Below are 23,025 nucleotides of genomic sequence, written 5' to 3' on the forward strand. Positions count from 1 at the left end.
TATGGATCTGAAACATCTATGAGCATAAATGTTTTGAAGTGTTAGTCAATCCTTATTTGAGTTGCTGTAATGTGATCTAATTACTCAATAATGGCTATTTAAAGTTTCCAGGAGTGCCTGTTCTAGGCAGACAAGAAATATTAAGGGTGACCATACATCTTGGTTTGTCTAAAACAGTTCCAGTTTATGCTTTTGCCCCAGAGTAACTACTGATAGCACCCCTTTTCACTTTTAAACCTGTCCTTGTTTGGATGATACATTAAATAATCACCCTAGAATAATAAGCCTTTCACCCATTAGTTTCCAAATGGTTGGAACAGAGTTAATCTTAAAATCTAACTTAAATATATGAATTGGGATATATTAAGTAAAAAACCCAGGTGCAGAATAGTGAAGGGGGAGGGGATAAGAACATAGATTTGTATTTGCTAGACAGATATGTGAAAATCTAGTAAAAGCAATTATCTGTAGGAGTTGGAGGAGGGCACAGGGGAGAAGACAAGGAAAAAGCAAAACTCTTAATGTGTATCTTTTATATCTGAGTGAATATATCATGTATACACATGAATATATCAACAATCCAAAAATTTTTTTAAAGGTTTGCAGATAACATTTTTAATCTTCTTTGCTTCGGATCTAACTGACATTGCAGCATCTACTAACGAAAACTATATAAACCTAATATTACAGAGGAATGAGTTCAAGCACTAGCAGAGATAAAGGAACAAGACATTGCCCAGTAATGGTCTTCCAATATTTTTTTGCAATATCTTTATCCACAGAATTATCAAAAGAATTATATAAACAATGATAGACCTGCATGTTATGTAGTTATTTGCTTGTTTTCTGTGTCCCCACTAGAATATAAGCTCTATGAGGGCAGGAACTTTACTTTGTTCACAATGCCATATCTCCAGTATTCAAATCTATGCCTGGTACATAGTAGGTACTCAATAGGTTATCTGCTGAATGAGTGAATGAATGCATAAAGAATCATGTTTATTATGAACTTACTAATCATAAAGGGTACAATAAAAATCAAGGCGCACAAATAATTTGTTTTAGAAAAACCTTGATGAACAATAGAGAATAGTTTTATTCTACACATACCAGAAAAAAACATATTCATATTTCATATTAAAGAGGGGGTGACAGAGACATATACACACATATATAAAGGTGCAGACAACAGGACAGAGTCATACAATGGAAAAAAATAGTGGATTCTATTCCTTGCTCTGCCACTTTTTAGTTGTGTGATCTTGGACAAGTCCCCTGAGTTCTTGGGTCCCAGTTTCCAAACCTATAAAATGAGGGAATTGGATGACTAAAGTGTTCCATTCCAGCTCTGATATTCAATCAGTCATTCTTTCTCTTATACCCAATCACCCACACATGTGCACAAACACATACACAGACACATATACACAAGGGGAGAAGACACAAACATTTGGGAGAGGGAAGAGAGACAAAAGTACATAGACGAAGGCACATACAGGAAAAAGGAAGGTGGAGTGGCTGGAGGGAAATGCAAAACTCATGGAGGATACACATATACCTTTTCCCCACAGTCAAACAGGGGAAAGAGGGAGGAGACGAAAACACATAGTCAGTAACAGGACAGACCACCACATCCACACAGTTGAAGAAAGCCAAAAAAGAAGAGAAAGAAAAGAAAACAAGAATTCAACTCTCTACGTTTTAAGATGAGCATTAGTAAATTCTATTTCATATACTACTGTTTGCTTAAGCTATGCAATGAGAGTAAATTAACACAGGTTTTTACAAACCTAAGATTGTCTAAATGACCTTATATAGCTCTTTACATGCTCTAATCCAGTGGTTCTTAATTACAGTTGTACACTAGAAGTATTTAGGGAGGTTTTTAAACTATTCATGTCCAGATCCTACTGACAGAGATTCTGAGTTAGGTCTAGGGTGAGGTCCAGGCAAGTCTACTTTGAAAAAAGCCTTGTATGTGATGTTGACTCACATTGCCAATGAAGAGTACAGTCCAACCCCTAAATTTTCAGGGGCTCTGCTTTGAATGGAATAGCTACTGAAATTGTGGGACAAGGTTACTCTTCTGGTGGCCAGAAAATCATCACCCTAAGGGACAGAGAAGAGGGAAGGAAAATCCTAGTCTTTCCTTTTAACAAGCTGAGAAAAAAGCCCTTATCAGAAAGTAATAATAATCAGTTCCTGAATAGATTAAAACTTCATATAGAAGCTAAAAGTGAGTATTTTACATACCTGTCTAGATCCCTGGGGGCCAACTGTCCCCATGTTAATTGGACCAGGGCCCTGGATTCCACCAGGCATAGGGCCTCTAGGTCCAGGGACTGGGCCCCTTGTATCCATGTCTCTGGCCTCCATCCCTCTGACCTCCATTGCACGGGCCTCCATCGCATGGGCCTCCGTCACGCGGGCCTCCATTGCACAGGCCTCCATCACACGGGCCTCCAATCCTCTGGCATCTAATCCTCTTGCCTCCATGGCTCGTGCCTCCATTCCTCGTGCATCTATTCCTTGGGGATCTCTACCAGCTATGGAGAAAGGTGTAAGAAAACTACTGTATGGCTAATCACGTTTACTACAAAAAGAACCAAGAGAGAAAGATAGAAAGCTATTCCTCCAGTCTCATCTCCTCTCAAATATATGAGACTGCTTTCTCCTCCCAAGTTTCTCAGATTTGCAGATAAACCTTAAAAACACTTGCCAACCCTATTTCCCCAGCATTCTTTATCTCAGATTAGAGTCTAAGATTACCAGGCACATTACCAGCCCACTACTACCCATTAGCCTTGTGAAGTGGTCTACCCTTACCTCTGCCGTCCAAGGGTGGACCCCTCTGATCTAGCATGGGTCCTCTTGGCTCTGCCATTAGAGGTCTGGGCTCCGCTAATGGCCCTCCTCTCATCTCATCTGGGGGTGGGCCACGGTTGTCATAGCCAGGGACATGGTGAATGGGTGGACCCTGATGGTGTGGTCCTATGTAACCTCTAGAGATGGAGAAATGTTATATTTAAAAACAGAACAAAATAACAACAAAAAATGAGTCAACCAGATCAGTTAGTAAAAACCAGACAAAGATCTAAGGCAAACATCAGTCTACAAATGCTAACATGAAAATAAAACCAAACAAGTGAAAGAAAAGCTAGAGACACAAATGCACATATTCTAGAATTTCATTATTTGGTTGGGGCACTCATAATTAGGGAGAAATTAGTGGATATTATACTACATTATATCTATAATGAGGCAATACAGAATAGTGATTAAGAATATGGGTTCTGAATTCAGACTGTATGGGTTTAAATCTAGGTTCTATCACTCACTAGCTCTGTGATCTTAGGCACATTTACTTAACTTCTCTATGTTGCAGTTTCCTCATCTTCTTCATGGGACTAATAATAGTACCCACCTCACAGTGTTGTTAGGTAGATTTAATGAGATGATCTAAGTACAGTACTTAGAGCAGAGTCAGAGGCACACAAATACTCCATTAATGCCAATTATTATTATTACTGCTACTACTACTACTATATTACTACCGCCACTAAGCAATACAAGTTTTCCTCATTGAGGTATTTGTGCTAGAATTTCTGATTTCTGAAGATCTAGTAGTAGTCACTACTAGCTCAAAATGACATAATCGACTACACAGTTCTGTCCTAGGAGAAATGTTTAGTCTTAGACAGAAGCCATGAATATTTATTTTTTGAAACAGGCAAACAGGTACAACTTGTATGGAAAGTATTTATTTTCAAAACAAGGGAAAATTCTAATTTCTCAAATCTTCTCTATGTTATTGCTTACCTAGGCTCTACCTCTCCAGTTACAGTAAGTAAAGTGCCGCCACGTGGGTCATTTGGAGCATCTCCTAACAGACCTCGACGAGATGGAACATGGGCAGGCAAGGGTCCACGCTGCATAGCTCCTCTGGGGTCTTGCATCAGTACTGACAGGGAAATAAACAGGGAGTTACGTCTGTGAAGGACATATAAGGAAACAAGAAATGATTCTATATACAACTGACAACATAATGCAGACACCTTGGAGTGGGTGAAACCTCACCACAGCAGAATCCTCTTGAAGTTCAAGAACAGAAGCAAGGTGTAGGCAGAATCTGTACCATGTCAGAGGTATGGATGGAATTGTATAAAGAGCAAGTTGGGGTGCAACCTGCCAAAGACTAGCACTGTGGCCTGCAGAAACTTATGATCTTGGTTTTCCTTATAATCAATCTTGGTTAAAGAACCAAAGTTACAAAAGAGGTAGGATCTTGGCACATATGAATATTGCCATGTCTCTGCAAGAACCCAATGTCTCCTTATAGACTGCTATTCCATCCAAGCCTCCTGACAGCAGAAGGGAGGGAGTACAGCCTTGGATAAACACCCACATCATCCATGTTCTCTGCTCTGTGTGAGGAGGTCAATCTTACACTTGTGGCCCCAAAAGGAAAAAACTAAAAAAAAATAATCCCCTAACACTACCCTTTTGGGTTTTGAACATGAAGATGACGACTACCAAGCAGTTCTTTTCCTCTCAACGTCCCACCCTGAACACCACAAGCAAAAGGAAACCTGCAGATACAATGGGTACCTTGAACTCGCTCAATTGATGCAGGCCCGGTGGGTCCCACGGGTGAGTGCTGTAGGGTTCCTAGGTGAGCAGTAAGTTCAAAAGAAGAAAGGGCAGGCACTTAAAATAGCTTGCACGCACATGCAGAAACATACATATACAGAGACTGAAGATTCACACATATCAATTAAAAAGTCAAGAGCTTGCCCCAAGCTACAAAATCTTCCTAAATGAAATTAACCCTCAACTATATTAGTTCCTTTGGGTATCTGAAACACAATTTGAATTTGATGAGACAGTATCCCAAGGAAAACCCTGTGGGCCACTGATTTATTTGTGTAGAAATATCAGCCATTTTCAATTTTCACCTCTACTACTACTACTCCCCTAAATCTCTTTATAATGCCATTAAACAAACAACAAAACGAAACAAAACACAAAAGGACTGCCTTGATTCTCTACTTAAGCGAATAATGTAAACATATTTTCATAAACGAAACATGAAAATGTACTGAATTTGGAAGGCAAGATTTATTCCACAGACACCATAACAGAAGTGGGGAAGTACTATTTTTGCCATATTTTAAAGCACAAAAAAATGTCTGCTGTTTAAGAAATGTCAACCTGGACTGGATCTAATAATGGAGAAAAGGTCCTCAAGGACATTATTGGGACATACGAAAAATATTGGGAAAAGCCAGGATCAAGATGATGGAGTGAGACGGTCCAGGGCTCTGCCCTACCACAGAACCTTTGAACAACCAGTAAGAACTGGAAGAAACATCTTTCTTCAAAGCTTCAGAAAAGTTAAAGGACTGCAGTAACAGGGCAGGAGCCAAATCAAGAAAAAGGCATCTTAAAAATGGTAGAATCTACCAGTGCCTTGCTGGCCCACCTCCTCTCCCCCCGTCACAAGCTCGGCATGGAGGAGGCCTGTGCTCTCATGCAGGTTCCTCATCCTGGGTATGGAGGGAATAGAGTAGCCCTCGTGCACATATTGAGATCATGTATGTCTGGGCCAATCAGTCTGGTGGCAGCCTGAAAGACAGAACCAGGACAGCTGTCATGGGCTTGCCGTCCCAGGACTTGCCCTGTGCATGGAAGGCAGCCCACAGAGGTCTCCTACAGAAAGTTGTGGGAGAGCAATCAAGTTGTGACTGCCTGGGGAAAGGGATTGCTGGCTGTGGGACATATAGTACAGTGCCTGGGACTGTGAGGAAATGCTGTTTCCTAGGGAAGAAGGGATATTTGTATGTGTATAAACAGGGAATTCCTAGGGCTATGGGTATGTGCTCAAGACAAGTCACATGCACAAAAAAGACCAGGGATGATGCTATGATTTAGTTAGAGCTACTCTCCAAATCCATTGTATGGCTAAACTCTGAAGGAGAGCATTCACACATGCCAATCTGCAAAGACTGGGAAAGATGTTTTCTCTTTTATCTTTTTTATTTGTTGTTCCTGACATTCAAGGAAATCTCTCCCATAACACTGGCTGGATACAAGCTTAAGGAACAGATGCCTCAGACTATAAATTCCAACAATAGCACACACAAATATCAAAATGTCCAGGTTTCAAAAAAAGATTACAAAACATACAAAGAAACAGGAGGTGAAGGCCCAACAAAGGAGAGTAAGCATTAGCAATCATCAATAAAAAGGCTCAGACCTGGGACATATCAGACAAAGACTTTTAAAAAAACAGTCCTAAATATGCATAAAGAACTAAGGGAAAACATGGACAAAGAACTAAAGGTCATAGGGAAAACAAGAGAAGAACAAAAAGAGAATATCAATAAATGAGATGGAAATTATGAAAAGGATCCAGAGTTGAAGACCACAAACACAGTAAGAGAAATTAAAAATTCCCTATAGGGGTTCAACAGCAGAATGAAGATGGCAGAAAAAAGAATCAGTGAACCTGCAGATAAGGAAATTGAAATCATTTCATCTAAGAAGCAGAAAGAAGACAGAATGAAGGGAAGTGCACAGAGCCAGAAGAACCTGTGGAACACCATGAGGCATACTGATAAAAGCACTGTGGGAGTCCCAGAAGAAGGAGAGAAAGGGGTAGAGAGAAGATTCAAAGAAATAATGGCTGAAAACTTCCCAAATTGAATGAAAGACATGAATATATACATCCAAGAAACTCAACGAACTCCAAACAGGATAATCCCAAATACATACACACTACAACATATTATAATAAAAACTATCGAATGTCAAAGATAAGAGAATCCCAAAAGCTGAAAGAGGGAAGCAATGCGTCACACATAAGGGAATCTCAGTAAGAATAGGTGCTGAGCTCTCAATGCAAACCACAGAGGCAAGAAGGCAGTGGGATGGCATATTTATAGTGCTGAAAGGAAAAAACTGCCAGCCAAGAATTCTATATCCAGCAAAACTGTCTTTCAAAAATGAGGGAGAGATTAAGACATTCCCAGATAAAGAAAGGCTGATGGACTTTATCACCACTAGACCAGCCCTAAAGAAAGGTTGAAAAGAAAAGACACTAGAAAATTGATCAAAGCCACATGAAGAAATAAAGACCTCCGGTAAAGATAATGACATGGGTAAATATAATTATCAATATTATTGTATTTTTTTTGTTGTAACTCCACTTTTTACTTCCTATAGGAACTAAAAGGCAAATGCATAAAATGTAACAAGAAATCAATGTTTTTTGATTCATAATATGTAAATATGTAATTTGTGACAAGAACTACATAAAGGTGTAGAGACGGAGGGGTACAGGAACACAATCTGTGTATGCTATTGAAGTTAAGCTGGTATCAAACCAAATGCACTTGTCACAGATTTAGGATGTTAAAGTCCTATGGAAATCACAAAGAAAATATCAGAGACTATGCAAACTCATAAACACAGTAAGTAGAATACTGATTACCAGGGGTAGGGGGCAGGGGCAATGGGGCTAATGCAAAATGGTTGTAGGGTTTTTGTTTGGGGCGAGGTACAGTTATACTAATGGTACCATGGTGGGGAGGGTACCTCAACATTGTTACTGTGATAAATCTCGCCAATTGGTATGCTTGGGAGGGTTTGGAATGGGAAGGATGGGAAGATTTATGTTGTATATGCTTCCAAAATTAAAAAGAAAAACTTAGGAGACAATGACAATTAAATGCAATATGTGATCCTGGATGGGATCTAATAATGGAGGAGAAAAGGCTCAAAAGGTCACTATTTAGACATTTGAAAAAACTAGAATTTTGACTGTAAGCTTTATATCGACGTTAAATTTCTTGAACTATACTGAACTTGAGGTGGTTACATAACTGAATATCTTTCTTAAGAAATAATTACAGAAGTATTAAAGGTTCAAGGAGTATGATGGATAAAACCTGCTCTCAAATGTTCAAAGAGTAGAGAGGCGGGGCAAGATGGCAGACCGGTGAGCTGTATGTTTTAGTTACTCCTCCAGGAAAGTAAGTAGAAAGCCAGGAACTGCGTGGACTGGACACCACAGAGCAATCTGACTTGGGCATACTTCATACAACACTCATGAAAATGTCGAACTGCTGAGATCAGCGAAATCTGTAAGTTTTGGTGGCCAGGGGACCCGCACCCCTCCCTGCCAGGCTCAGTCCCGTGGGAGGAGGGGCTGCCAGCTCTGGGAAGGAGAACGGAGAACTGCAGTGGCAGCCCTTATCGGAAACTCATTCTGCTGATCCAAACTCCAACCATAGATAGACTGAGACCAGACACCAGAGAATCTGAGAGCAGCCAGCCCAGCAGAGAGGAGACAGGCATAGGAAAAAACAACACAAAAAACTCCAAAATAAAAGCGGAGGATTTTTGGACTTCTGGTGAACATAGAAAGGGGAAGGGCAGAGATCAGGCCCTGAGGCTCATATGCAAATCCCGAAGAAAAGCTGATCTCTCTGCCCTGGGGACATTTCCTTAATGGCCCTAATTGCTTTGTCTCTTAGCATTTCAATAACCCATTAGATGTGTGAGGAGGGCGTTTTTTTTTAATCCTTTTTTATTCTTCTAAAACAATTACTCTAAACAGCCCAATACAGAAAGCTTCAAAGACTTGCAATTTGGGCAGGTCAAGACAAGAGCAGGACTGAGAGAGCTCTGAGACAAGAGGCAATAATTCAGTGGCTGAGAAAATTCACTAAACACCACAACATCCCAAGAAAAGGGGGGTGTCCGCTCACAGCCATCATCCTGGTGGACAGGAAACACTCTTGCCCATCGCCAGCCCCATAGTCCAGAGCTGCCCCAGACAACCCAGTGTGACGGAAGTGCTTCAAATAGCAGGCACACACCACGAAACTGGGCGTGGACATTAGCCTTCCCTGCAACCTCAGCTGACTGTCCCAGAGTTGGGAAGGTGGACCAGTGTGAATTAACAAAGCCCCATTCAGCCATCATTTCAGCAGACTGGGAGCCTCCCTACACAGCCTAACAGCCCAGAACCGCCCTGGGGGGAAGGCACTCACCTGTGACACAGCACAGTCATCCCTCAACAGAGGACCCGGGGTGCACAGCCTGGAAGAGGGGCCCACTTGCAAGTCTCAGGAGCCATACGCCAATACCAAGGACTTGTGGGTCAGTGGCAGAGACCAACTGTGGCAGAACTGAACTGAAGGATTAGACTATTGAAGCAGCTTTAAAACTACAGGATCACCAGGGAGATTTGATTGTTAGAGCCACCACTCCTCCCTGACTACCCAGAAACACGCCCCATATACAGGGCGGGCAACACCAACTACACATGCAAGCTTGGTACACCAATTGGACCCCACAAGACTCACTCCCCCACTCACCAAAAAGGCTAAGCAGGGGAGAACTGGCTTGTGGAGAACAGGTGGCTCGTGGACGCCACCTGCTGGTTAGTTAGAGAAAGTGTACTCCACGAAGCTGTAGATCTGATAAATTAGAGATAAGGACTTCAATTGGTCTACAAATCCTAAAAGAACCCTATCAAGTTCAGCAAATGCCACGAGGCCAAAAACAACAGAAAAATATAAAGCATACGAAAAAACCAGACGATAAGGATAACCCAAGCCCAAGCACCCAAATCAAAAGACCAGAAGACACACAGCACCTAGAGCAGCTACTCAAAGAACTAAAGATGAACAATGAGACCATAGTACGGGAGATAAAGGAAATCAAGAAGACCCTAGAAGAGCATAAAGAAGACATTGCAAGACTAAATAAAAAAATAGATGATCTTATGGAAATTAAAGAAACTGTTGACCAAATTAAAAAGATTCTGGACACTCATAGTACAAGACTAGAGGAAGCTGAACAACTAATCAGTGACCTGGAAGATGACAGAATGGAAAATGAAAGCATAAAAGAAAGAATGGGGAAAAAAATTGAAAAAATCGAAATGGAACTCAGGGATATGAGAGATAATATGAAACGTCCAAATATAAGACTCATTGGTGTCCCAGAAGGGGAAGAAAAGGGTAAAGGTCTAGGAAGAGTATTCAAAGAAATTGTTGGGGAAAACTTCCCAAATCTTCTAAACAACATAAATACACAAATCATAAATGCTCAGCGAACTCCAAATAGAATAAATCCAAATAAACCCACTCCGAGACATATACTGATCACACTATCAAACACAGAAGAGAAGGAGCAAGTTCTGAAAGCAGCAAGAGAAAAGCAATTCACCACATACAAAGGAAACAGCATAAGACTAAGTAGTGACTACTCAGCAGCCACCATGGAGGCGAGAAGGCAGTGGCACGATATATTTAAAATTCTGAGTGAGAAAAATTTCCAGCCAAGAATACTTTATCCAGCAAAGCTCTCCTTCAAATTCGAGGGAGAGCTTAAATTTTTCACAGACAAACAAATGCTGAGAGAATTTGCTAACAAGAGACCTGCCCTACTGGAGATACTAAAGGGAGCCCTACAGACAGAGAAACAAAGACAGGACAGAGAGACTTGGAGAAAGGTTCAGTACTAAAGAGATTCGGTATGGGTACAATAAAGGATATTAATAGACAGAGGGGAAAAATATGACAAACATAAACCAAAGGATAAGATGGCTGATTCAAGAAATGCCTTCACGGTTATAACGTTGAATGTAAATGGATTAAACTCCCCAATTAAAAGATATAGATTCGCAGAATGGATCAAAAAAAATGAACCATCAATATGTTGCATACAAGAGACTCATCTTAGACACAGGAACACAAAGAAACTGAAAGTGAAAGAATGGAAAAAAATATTTCATGCAAGCTACAGCCAAAAGAAAGCAGGTGTAGCAATATTAATCTCAGGTAAAATAGACTTCAAATGCAGGGATGTTTTGAGAGACAAAGAAGGCCACTACATACTAATAAAAGGGGCAATTCAGCAAGAAGAAATAACAATCGTAAATGTCTATGCACCCAACCAAGGTGCCACAAAATACGTGAGAGAAACACTGGCAAAACTAAAGGAAGCAATTGATGTTTCCACAATAATTGTGGGAGACTTCAACACATCACTCTCTCCTATAGATAGATCAACCAGACAGAAGACCAATAAGGAAATTGAAAACCTAAACAATCTGATAAATGAATTAGATTTAACAGACATATACAGGACATTACATCCCAAATCACCAGGATACACATACTTTTCTAGTGCTCATGGAACTTTCTCCAGAATAGATCATATGCTGGGACATAAAACAAGTCTCAATAAATTTAAAAAGATTGAAATTATTCAAAGCACATTCTCTGACCACAATGGAATACAATTAGAAGTCAATAACCATCAGAGACTTAGAAAATTCACAAATACCTGGAGGTTAAACAACACACTCCTAAACAATCAGTGGGTTAAAGAAGAAATAGCAAGAGAAATTGCTAAATATATAGAGACGAATGAAAATGAGAACACAACATACCAAAACCTATGGGATGCAGCAAAAGCAGTGCTAAAGGGGAAATTTATAGCACTAAACGCATATATTAAAAAGGAAGAAAGAGCCAAAATCAAAGAACTAATGGATCAACTGAAGAAGCTAGAAAATGAACAGCAAACCAATCCTAAACCAAGTACAAGAAAAGAAATAACAAGGATTAAAGCAGAAATAAATGACATAGAGAACAAAAAAACAATAGAGAGGATAAATATCACCAAAAGTTGGTTCTTTGAGAAGATCAACAAGATTGACAAGCCCCTAGCTAGACTGACAAAATCAAACAGAGAGAAGACCCATATAAACAAAATAATGAATGAAAAAGGTGACATAACTGCAGATCCTGAAGAAATTAAAAAAATTATAAGAGGATACTATGAACAACTGTATGGCAACAAACTGGATAATGTAGAGGAAATGGACAATTTCCTGGAAACATATGAACAACCTAGACTGACCAGAGAAGAAATAGAAGACCTCAACCAACCCATCACAAGCAAAGAGATCCAATCAGTCATCAAAAATCTTCCCACAAATAAATGCCCAGGGCCAGATGGCTTCACGGGAATTCTACCAAACTTTCCAGAAAGAACTGACACCAATCTTACTCAAACTCTTTCAAAACATTGAAGAAAATGGAACACTACCTAACTCATTTTATGAAGCTAACATCAATCTAACACCCAAACCAGGCAAAGATGCTACAAAAAAGGAAAACTACCGGCCAATCTCCCTAATGAATATAGATGCAAAAATCCTCAACAAAATACTTGCAAATCGAATCCAAAGACACATTAAAAAAATCATACACCATGACCAAGTGGGGTTCATTCCAGTCATGCAAGGATGGTTCAACATAAGAAAATCAATCAATGTATTACAACACATTAACAAGTCAAAAGGGAAAAATCAATTGATCATCTCAATAGATGCTGAAAAAGCATTTGACAAAATCCAACATCCCTTTTTGATAAAAACACTTCAAAAGGTAGGAATTGAAGGAAACTTCCTCAACATGATAAAGAGCATATATGAAAAACCCACAGCCAGCATAGTACTCAATGGAGAGAGACTGAAAGCCTTCCCTCTAAGATAAGGAACAAGACAAGGATACCCGCTATCACCACTGTTATTCAACATTGTGCTGGAAGTGCTAGGCAGGGCAATCCGGCAAGACAAAGAAATAAAAGGCATCCAAATTGGAAAAGAAGAAGTAAAACTGTCATTGTTTGCAGATGATATGATCTTATATCTAGAAAACCCTGAGAAATCGACGATACAGCTACTAGAGCTAATAAACAAATTTAGCAAAGTAGCAGGATACAAGGTTAATGCACATAAGTCAGTAATGTTTCTATATGCTAGAAATGAACAAACTGAAGAGACACTCAAGAAAAAGATACCATTTTCAATAGCAACTAAAAAAATCAAGTACCTAGGAATAAACTTAACCAAAGATGTAAAAGACCTATACAAAGAAAACTACATAACTCTACTAAAAGAAATAGAAGGGGACCTTAAAAGATGGAGAAATATTCCATGTTCATGGATAGGAAGACTAAATGTCATTAAGATGTCAATTCTACCCAAACTCATCTACAGATTCAATGCAATCCCAATCAAAATTCCAACAACCTACTTTGCAGACTTAGATAAGCTAGTTATCAAATTTATTTGGAAAGGGAAGATGCCTTGAATTGCTAAAGACACTCTAAAAAAGAAAAACGAAGTGGGAGGACTTACACTCCCTGACTTTGAAGCTTATTAGAAAGCCACAGTTGCCAAAACAGCATGGTACTGGCACAAAGATAGACATATAGATCAATGGAATCGAACTGAGAATTCGGAGATAGACCCTCAGATCTATGGCCGACTGATCTTTGATAAGGCCCCCAAAGTCACTGAACTGAGTCATAATGGTCTTTCCAACAAATGGGGCTGGGAGAGTTGGATATCCATATCCAAAAGAATGAAAGAGGACCCCTACCTCACCCCCTACACAAAAATTAACTCAAAATGGACCAAAGATCTCAATATAAAAGAAAGTACCATAAAACTCCTAGAAGATAATGTAGGAAAACATCTTCAAGACGTTGTATTAGGTGGCCACTTCCTAGACTTTACACCCAAAGCACAAGCAACAAAAGAAACAATAGATAAATGGGAACTCCTCAAGCTTAGAAGTTTCTGCACCTCAAAGGAATTTCTCAAAAAGGTAAAGAAAGAGGCAGCCAACTCAATGGGAAAAAATTTTTGGAAACCATGTATCTGACAAAAGACTGATATCTTGCATATACAAAGAAATCCTACAACTCAATGACAATAGTACAGTCGGCCCAATTATAAAATGGGCAAAAGATATGAAAAGACAGTTCTCTGAAGAGGAAATACAAATGGCCAAGAAACACATGAAAAAATGTTCAGCTTCACTAGCTATTAGAGAGATGCAAATTAAGACCACAATGAGATACCATCTAACACCGGTTAGAATGGCTGCCATTAAACAAACAGGAAACTACAAATGCTGGAGGGGATGTGGAGAAATTGGAACTCTTATTCACTGTTGGTGGGACTGTATAATGGTTCAGCCACTCTGGAAGTCAGTCTGGCAGTTCCTTAGAAAACTAGATATAGAGTTACCATTCGACCCAGCGATTGCACTTCTCAGTATATACCCGGAAGATCGGAAAGCAGTGACACGAACAGATATCTGCACGCCAATGTTCATAGCAGCATTATTCACAATTGCCAAAAGATGGAAACAACCCAAATGTCCTTCAACAGATGAGAGGATAAATAAAATGTGGTATATACACACGATGGAATACTACGCGGTAGTAAGAAGGAATGATCTCGTCAAACATATGACAACATGGATGAACCTTGAAGACATAATGCTAAGCGAAATAAGCCAGGCACAAAAAGAGAAGTATTATATGCTACCACTAATGTGAACTTTGAAAAATATAAAACAAATGGCTTATAATGTAGAATGTAGGGGAACTAGCAATAGAGAGCAATTAAGGAAGGGGGAACAATAACCTAAGAAGAACAGATAAGCTATTTAACGTTCTGGGGATGCCCAGGAATGACTATGGTCTGTTAATTTCTGATGGATATAGTAGGAACAAGTTCACAGAAATGTTGCTATATTAGGTAACTTTCTTGGGGTAAAGTAGGAACATGTTGGAAGTTAAGCAGTTATCTTAGGTTAGTTGTCTGTTTCTTACTCCCTTATTATGGTCTCTTTAAAATGTTCTTTTATTGTATGTTTGTTTTCTTTTTAACTTTTTTTTCATACAGTTGATTTATAAAAGAAGGGAAAGTTAAAAAAAAAAAACAAGGAAAAAAAAAAGATGCAGTGCCCCCTTGAGGAGCCTGTGGAGAATGCAGGGGTACTGGCCTACCCCACCTCGATGGTTGCTAACATGACCACAGACATAGGGGACTCGTGGTTTGATGGGTTCAGCCCTCTACCATAGGTTTTACCCTTGGGAAGACGGTTGCTGTAAAGGACAGGCTAGGCCTCCCTATAAGTGTGCCTAAGAGCCTCCTCCTGAATGCCTCTTTGTTGCTCAGATGTGGCCCTCTGTCTGTAGCTATGGCAACTTGAAAGGTGAAATCACTGCCCTCCCCCCTACGTGGGATCAGACACCCAGGGGAGTGAATCTCCCTGGCAATGTGGAATATGACCCCCGGGGAGGAATGTAGACCTGGCATCGTGGGACGGAGAACATGTTCTTGACCAAAAGGGGGATGTGAAAGGAAATGAAATAAGCTTCCGTGGCAGAGAGATTCCAAAAGGAGCCGAGAGGTCACTCTGGTGGGCACTCTTAACCACAATTTAGACAACCCTTTTTAGATTCTAAAGAATTGGGGTACCTGGTGGTGGATACCTGAAAGTATCAAACTACAACCCAGAACCCATGAATCTCAAAGACAGTTGTATAAAAATGTAGCTTATGAGGGGTGACAATGGGATTGGGAAAGCCATAAAGAGCACACTCCACTTTGTCTAGTTTATGGATGGATGTGTAGAAAAATAGGGGAGGGAAACAAACAAACAGACAAAGGTACCCAGTGTTCTTTTTTACTTCAATTGCTCTTTTTCACTTTAATTGTTATTCTTGTTATTTTTGTGTGTGTGCTAATGAAGGTGTCAGGGATTGATTTAGGTGATGAATGTACAACTATGTAATGGTACTGTGAACAATCAAATGTACGATTTGTTTTGTATGACTGCTTGGTATGTGAATATATCGCAATAAAATGAAGATTTAAAAAAATGTTCAAAAAATATAGAAATGGATAGATGGATAGTTAAGATACATGGATGGGAGGAAGAGCTAAGATGGCAGGATACAGAGTAGTGGAAGCTAGATAGCCCCTCAGAACAAGTAATAAACAACAGAAAAATTAGTAAATAACTTGGAATAACTGAGGGGAGACAAACGTGACTGTCCACTCATCATACTCCAACCTGAATTGGAAGGAATGCCCAAGATTGCAGCATAAAATCTATAAGCAAAAACTGCGGATTCGAACAGAAAGTCCCTCTCTCACGTAAGCATCCCAGTGGTAGAGAGCAGCACTCTCTGAACAAGCGAATATACCTCAGCCCAGCTCCAACTGGGGTTTTAATGTTAACAGCTCAATACAGACAGCAAATCCTCAACAAGCAGACAGAGGCTTCTGGTGACAACTGACCTTGGCAGAGTCAGGGGAAGTATCTGTCTCAGGACGGGGAGCGCAAAGGATTGACACTGTCTCTGGCCAACAGGTCAGTCTGGGGGCTTTCTGTCCCTTTCTTTCTCTCTCAACCTGGGCGGCGCAGTGGAGAAAGCCTCAGCCGTTTTCAGCTCGCAGTGCTCTGCTGTAGAGAAAGCCTCAGCCATTTTAAACTTGCAGCACTCTGACCAAGATGAGGGTGGAGATGGCAGAGTCAGAGAAGCAAAGAATCTATTTATATGCAAATGACATCTCTCTAGGTGACATAACTTCCCAAGAGGAAACAGGAGGGGCCCAGCTCTACTGCCTGCCTTCCATTCAGAACCAGACCCCAGAGGCTGGTGGAAAAGAGCCATGGGCCTCACCTCCTTACATCAGCCTGGAGTGACAGGCTGACAGGTGCTACCTGCTGGGCAGAAGGGCACAGGGTGTGTCAATACTCTAAAACACACTGTCAGAGAAACTGGATACTGAATATTTCCTCCTTCTGGGACCTGAGCTTGTTCTTATCTGGGAAAACCTGACTGGGGTGGCCTAGGCAGTCAGATGCCTAGGAACAGAAAACTACAATCTACACCAAGAAAAACAAAGTTATGGCCCAGTCAAAGGAACAAACTTACACTTCAACTGAGATACAGGAATTTAAACAACTAATGCTAAATCAATTCAAAAAGTTTAGAGAAGTTATGGCTAAAGAGATATAGGGTATAAAGAAAACACTGGGCATACAAAAGGCAGATCAAAAGTTCAAGAAAACAACTGGCAGAATCTATGGAAATGAAAGGTACAACACAAGAGATGAAAGACACAAAGGAAACATACTAACAGCAGATCTCAAGAGGTAGAAGAAAACGCTCAGGAATTGGAGAACAAAACATCTGAAAGCCTACACACAAAAGAACAGCAGAGAAAAGAATGGAAAAATACGAGCAACATCTCCGGGAACTTAAGGACAAAATGAAATACAACAATGTATGTATCATTGGTGTCCCGGAAAGAGAGGAGAAGGGAAAAGGGGCAGAAGCAATAATAGAGGAAATAATCAATAAAAATTTCCCATCTCTTATGAAAGACATAAAATTACAGATCCAAGAAGCACAGCTTACTCCAAACAGAATAGATCTGAATAGGCCTACACCAAGACATTTAATAATCAGATAATCAAACATCAAAGATAAAGACAGAATCCTGAAAGCAGCAAGAGAAAAGCGATCCATCACATACAAAGGAAGGTGAATAAGAATATGTGCGGATTTCTCAGCAGAAACCATGGAGGCAAGAAGGAAGTGGTGTGATATATTTAAGATACTAAATGAGAAAAATCGCCAACCAAGAACCCTATATCCAGGAAAACTGTCCTTCAAACATGAGGGAGTGTTCAAAATATTCTCTGACAAACAGACAATGAAAGACTTTGTGAACAAGACACCTGCCCTACAGGAAATACTAAATGGAACACTACAGACTGATAGGAGACAGGAGTGAGATGTTTGGAACACAATTTTGGGTGATGGTAGCACAGTAACGTAGGTATGCTGAACAAAGATAACTATGAATATGGTTGAAAGAGGAAGGTTAGGAGCATGTGGGACACCAGAAGAAAAGAGGAAAGATAAAGACCGAGACTGTATAACTCAGTGAAACCTAGAGTGTTCAACAACTGTGATAAAATGTACAAATATGTTTTTTCATGAGGGAGAACAAATGTCAATCTTGCAAGGTGTTAAAAATAGGGAGGCATTGGGGGAAAAATACAATCAACATAAACTAGAGTCTATAATTAACAGAATCATTGCATTATGCTTCCTTTAATGTAACAAAAGCAATATACCAAGGTAAATGCAGATAAGAGGGGGGCCTAGGGGATACATGTCAGACACTTGACATTGCTCATGTTGTCTGACTCCTTACTCTACTTTGATTTAAGGTTATTTTTCCTTCTACTGCTTCCTAGTTGTCATGTTTTTTTTCCCTCTTTTTTTTTTCTTTTGCCTCTCTACCTTCTTTGACTCTTCCTCCTGCTTTGTGGAAGAAATGGAGAAGTGCTTATATAGATAGTGGTGAGGGTGGTGAACACATAAACATGTGACTATACAGGGAACCATCGATTGTTTACTTAGGATGGAACATATAGCATGTGAACAAAACCATCTTTAAAAAATATGGGTTGATGATGAAACCTTGAGGGCAATATACTGAGTGAAATAAGTCAGACACATAAGGACAAATATTGCACGGTCTCACTGATAGGAACTAATTATAATATGTAAACTCACAGATATGAAATATAAGTTACCAAAATATAGAACAAGGCTAAAGAATGGAGAGCGGTTGCTTAGTATGAGCAGAATGTTCAACCAGGATGAACTTAAATGTTTGGAAATGAACAGAGGTGATGGTAGCACAATGTGAGAATAACTAACAGCGCTGAATGGTGTGTGAATGTGGTGAAAAGCTGAAGCTCAGAGCCATGTATGTCACCAGAAGGAAAGTTGGAGGTTAAAAGATGGGAACGTATAAAACTGAATCCTGTGGTGGGCAATGTCCGTGATTAACTGTACAAATATCAGAAATCTCTTTCATGAACCAGAACAAATGTATGATACTACAACTAGAAGTTAATAATAGAGGGGAATATAGGAAGAAAATATATACCTATTGCAAATTATACACTACAGTTAGTAGTATTTCAATGTTCTTCCATAAACATTAACAAATGTGCTATACCAATACTACGAGTCAACAATGGGGTGTGGTCATTAGGGATACGGGAGGAATTGAGTTTCTTTAGCTTTTTCTTTTTTGATTCTTCTTTGTCTTTATTTCTTGTCTGGACTAATGAAAATGTTCTAAAAATTGAACAAAAATTAATGGTGGTGATGGATGCACAGCTGTATGAGGGTACCAGGGACAACTGATTGTACACTTTGGAGCTCTGGATAATTGTATGGTATGTGAACAATCACAATTTAAAAAAAAGATAGATGGATGGGATGATAGACAAATGAATGGATAGACAGAATGATACAGAAAATGCAAATGCAAACTGTTAAAAGTTGGTGGATCTGGGTTTCAGGGTAGGGGGTATGTTGGAGTCTCTGTATGGAGTTTGTGTTTTTGTAACTGTCCTGTACATTTGAAATTATTTCAAAATAAAAGGTTTAAGGGACTGCCAGGAAGATGGCAGATTAGGAGAGGCAGAACAAAATTCTCCTCCATTAAAAACACTAGATAAAGGACAGAAAAGAATGGCAGCTCCAGGGTGCCACTGGTTGGGCAGGGACTTCTACACCACATATTAAAGACATAGCTAGAGAAGTGGAGAGACTGTGTTTGTAAGGACTGGTGAGTGTATCTGCCCTGGAAAGCCACCAGATATGGGTGGTTGGAGCTGGCTGACGAGCGCAGAACGGAGCAGCCTTCCACACCCCATGTATCTGTCTCAGCAGTTGGCTGGGGTGATAACCCTTTGCTGCCCATGGCCAAGAGCCCCTGTGCCGGGGACTGGCAGGTAGAGCCAGCCACTGAGCATGGAGTGAGCAGCTCTTTAAGCCCTGTGCACCAATCTCGCTGGGAAGAAAACCCTTCACAGCCTTGCAGCCGAGAGCTCCCAAAAAGGAACTCAGAATTCAGTGGAGTTGTAGTGACCACAATCATTCTTCCTCCATGGAAGCTCAGGGTATGCACAGCTGAGAAGCAAGGGTGCTGCATGGAAGTGCCAGAAGTCCCTCGCCAACCCCAGGTATTTCCGGGTGCATGGTGGAAAGGGACGGTGGTACACTTGAGATGGAAGGTGAGACATGCAGCTCTGCAGCCCCAGAATGGTCCACTCACAGCCTGGGAATAGCTGGGACCACTGTGCTCTGGAGCAGACTCCCTGCTGAACTGCATAGAGCTCGCCCACCTCCCCCAGGACTGCCAGTCCGCAGTGCACCCGGAAAATCGGTGCACTGATTGGATTTCCACCCAATTTGGACCTTGCAGAGTGCACAGACGAAGTTGGGGGAGAGCTGGCTTGAAGGTAAGAGGGGGCTCTAGAGTGGAATCTGCTGGTAGGACAGGAAAAGTGCACCACACAAAGTTGCAGCTCTGCCAAATTATAGATAGATGTTCAAATAATTCTGCATATCCTAAAAAAAGCTTACCAATATACACAAAGGCCACAAGGCCAACAAAACAAAATCATAAAGTGTATGAAGAATCCAGAAGATATGAACAATCCAAACAATCAAATTAAAGAGCCAAAGGAGACACAGAACTTAGAGCAATTAATCAAAGAAGTACACACAAATCTTCAAAACAACTTCAATGAGATGGCTAAGGACATAAAGGACATAAGAAGACTCCAGAAGAGCATAAAGATGAAATTGAAAGAGCAAACAAAAATAGCAGATTTAATGGAAATAAAAGATATTGTTGATCAAATTAAAAATATACTTCAGACACACAATGGCAGATCTGAAGAGGCAGAAGAAAGGATAAGCCAATTAGAGGACAGCACAATAGAATGCGAAAGCACAAAAGAACATGGCAAAAAAACGGTAAAATTTGAAATAGATATCAGGGAAATGATGGACAACAAGAAGTGCACAAATATAAGAATCATTCATGTCCCAGAAGAAGAGAAGGGTAAAGGGCTAGGAAAAACATTCAAAGACATTCTTGGAGAAAACTTCCCAACCCTTCCAAAACCTAAATATGCAAATCAAAGATGCCCAATGAACTCCAACTAGAATAAACCCAAATAAACCCACTCGAGACATATTCTGATAAGATTGTCAAATGCTGAAGAGGAGAAAGTCCTAAAAGCAGCAAGAGAGAAGTAATTCAGCAAAATAGCATAAGACTAAATACTGATTACTCAGCGGGCACCAAGGAGGTGAGAATGCAATGGTATGACATATTTAAGATCCTGAAAGAGAAAAATTGCCAGCCAACTCTCTCTCTCTAAGACCAACCTGGCAAATAAATTCATTAAAATCCCCCAACTAGAACACGATTCCCAGGGGAATCAATCTCCCTGGTGATGTGGCACATGACTCCCAGGAATAAGCCTGGCTGTGGCAGAGAGGGATTGAAATGCCTACGTGAACAAAAGGGGCTGTGCTGGTTTGGATGTATTATGTCCCCCAAAATGCCATTATCTTTGATGTAGTCTTGTGTGGGCAGGAAAAGTATTGGTGTTGATTGGGCTGGAGAGTTCTGATTGGACGTTTCCGTGGAGATGTGATTACACAACTGTGGGCGAGATCTTTTTTTTTTTTTTTAATCTTCATTTTATTGAGATATATTCACATACCACGCAGTCATACAAAACAAATCATACTTTCGATTGTTTACAGTACCATTACATAGTGGTACATTCATCACCCAAATCAATCCCTGACACCTTCATTAGCACACACACAAAAATAACAAGAATAATAATTAGAGTGAAAAAGAGCAATTGAAGCAAAAAAGAACACTGGGTACCTTTGTCTGTTTGTTTCCTTCCCCTATTTTTCTACTCATCCATCCATAAACTAGACAAAGTGGAGTGTGGTCCTTATGGCTTTCCCAATCCCCTTGTCACCCCTCATAAGCTACATTTTTATACAACTGTCTTCGAGATTCATGGGTTCTGGGTTGTAGTTTGATAGTTTCAGGTATCCACCACCAGGTACCCCAATTCTTTAGAACCTAAAAAGGGTTGTCTAAAGTGTGCATAAGAGTGCCCACCAGAGTGACCTCTTGGCTCCTTTTGGATTCTCTCTGCCACTGAAGCTTATTTCATTTCCTTTCACATCCCCCTTTTGGTCAAGAAGATGTTCTCCGTCCCACGATGCCGGGTCTACATTCCTCCCCGGGAGTCATATTCCACGTTGCCAGGGAGATTCACTTCCCTGGGTGTCTGATCCCCCGTAGGGGGGAAGGCAGTGATTTCACCTTTCAAGTTGGCTTAGCTAGAGAGACAGGGCCACATCTGAGCAACAAAGAGGCATTCGGGAGGAGGCTCTTAGGCACAACCATAGGGAGGCCTAGCCTCTCCTTTGCAGCAACCGTCTTCCCAAGGGTAAAACCTGTGGTAGAGGGCTCAACCCATCAAACCACCAGTCCCCTATGTCTGTGGTCATGTTAGCAACCATGGAGGTGGGGTAGGCGAATACCCCTGCATTCTCCACAGGCTCCTCAAGGGGGCACTACATCTTTTTTTTTCCTTGTTTTTCTTTTTTTTTTTAACTTTCCCTTCTTTTTTAAATCAACTGTATGAAACAAAAGTTAAAAAGGGAACAAACATACAATAAAAGAACATTTCAAAGAGACCATAACAAGGGAGTAAGAAAAAGACAACTAACCTAAGATAACTGCTTAACTTCCAACATGTTCCTACTTTACCCCAAGAAAGTTACCTAATATAGCAACAATTCTGTGAACTTGCTCCTACTATATCCATCAGAAATTAACAGACCATAGTCATTCCTGGGCATCCCCAGAACGTTCAACAGCTTATCTGTTCTTCTTGGATTATTGTTCCCCCTTCCTTAATTGCTCTCTACTGCTAGTTCCGCTACATTCTACATTATAAACCATTTGTTTTACATTTTTCAAAGTTCACATTAGTGGTAGCATATAATATTTCTCTTTTTGTGCCTGGCTTATTTCGCTCAGCATTATGTCTTCAAGGTTCATCCATGTTGTCATATGTTTCAAGAGATCGTTCCTTCTTACTGCCGCGTAGTATTCCATCGTGTGTATATACCACATTTTATTTATCCACTCATCTGTTGAAGGACATCTGGGTTGTTTCCATCTCTTGGCAATTGTGAATAATGCTG

General features: G+C 40.3%; 1 protein-coding gene across 1 annotated transcript in view; it reads right to left on the reverse strand.

The window, feature by feature from the left end:
- The window catches only part of CSTF2 (cleavage stimulation factor subunit 2), an 83,371-nt gene that overhangs the window by 22,196 nt on the left and 38,150 nt on the right, over nt 1-23,025 (reverse strand). Inside the window, exons 9-11 of the mRNA XM_037822752.1 lie at nt 3,820-3,961; nt 2,827-3,002; nt 2,254-2,546 (exon numbers count right to left, since the gene is read on the reverse strand). Coding sequence (XP_037678680.1) covers nt 2,254-2,546; nt 2,827-3,002; nt 3,820-3,961 — 611 coding nt within the window. The remainder of the gene's footprint in view (nt 1-2,253; nt 2,547-2,826; nt 3,003-3,819; nt 3,962-23,025) is intronic.

Source organism: Choloepus didactylus, chromosome Y, assembly GCF_015220235.1.
Source record: "Choloepus didactylus isolate mChoDid1 chromosome Y, mChoDid1.pri, whole genome shotgun sequence".
Lineage (NCBI taxonomy): Eukaryota > Metazoa > Chordata > Mammalia > Pilosa > Megalonychidae > Choloepus > Choloepus didactylus.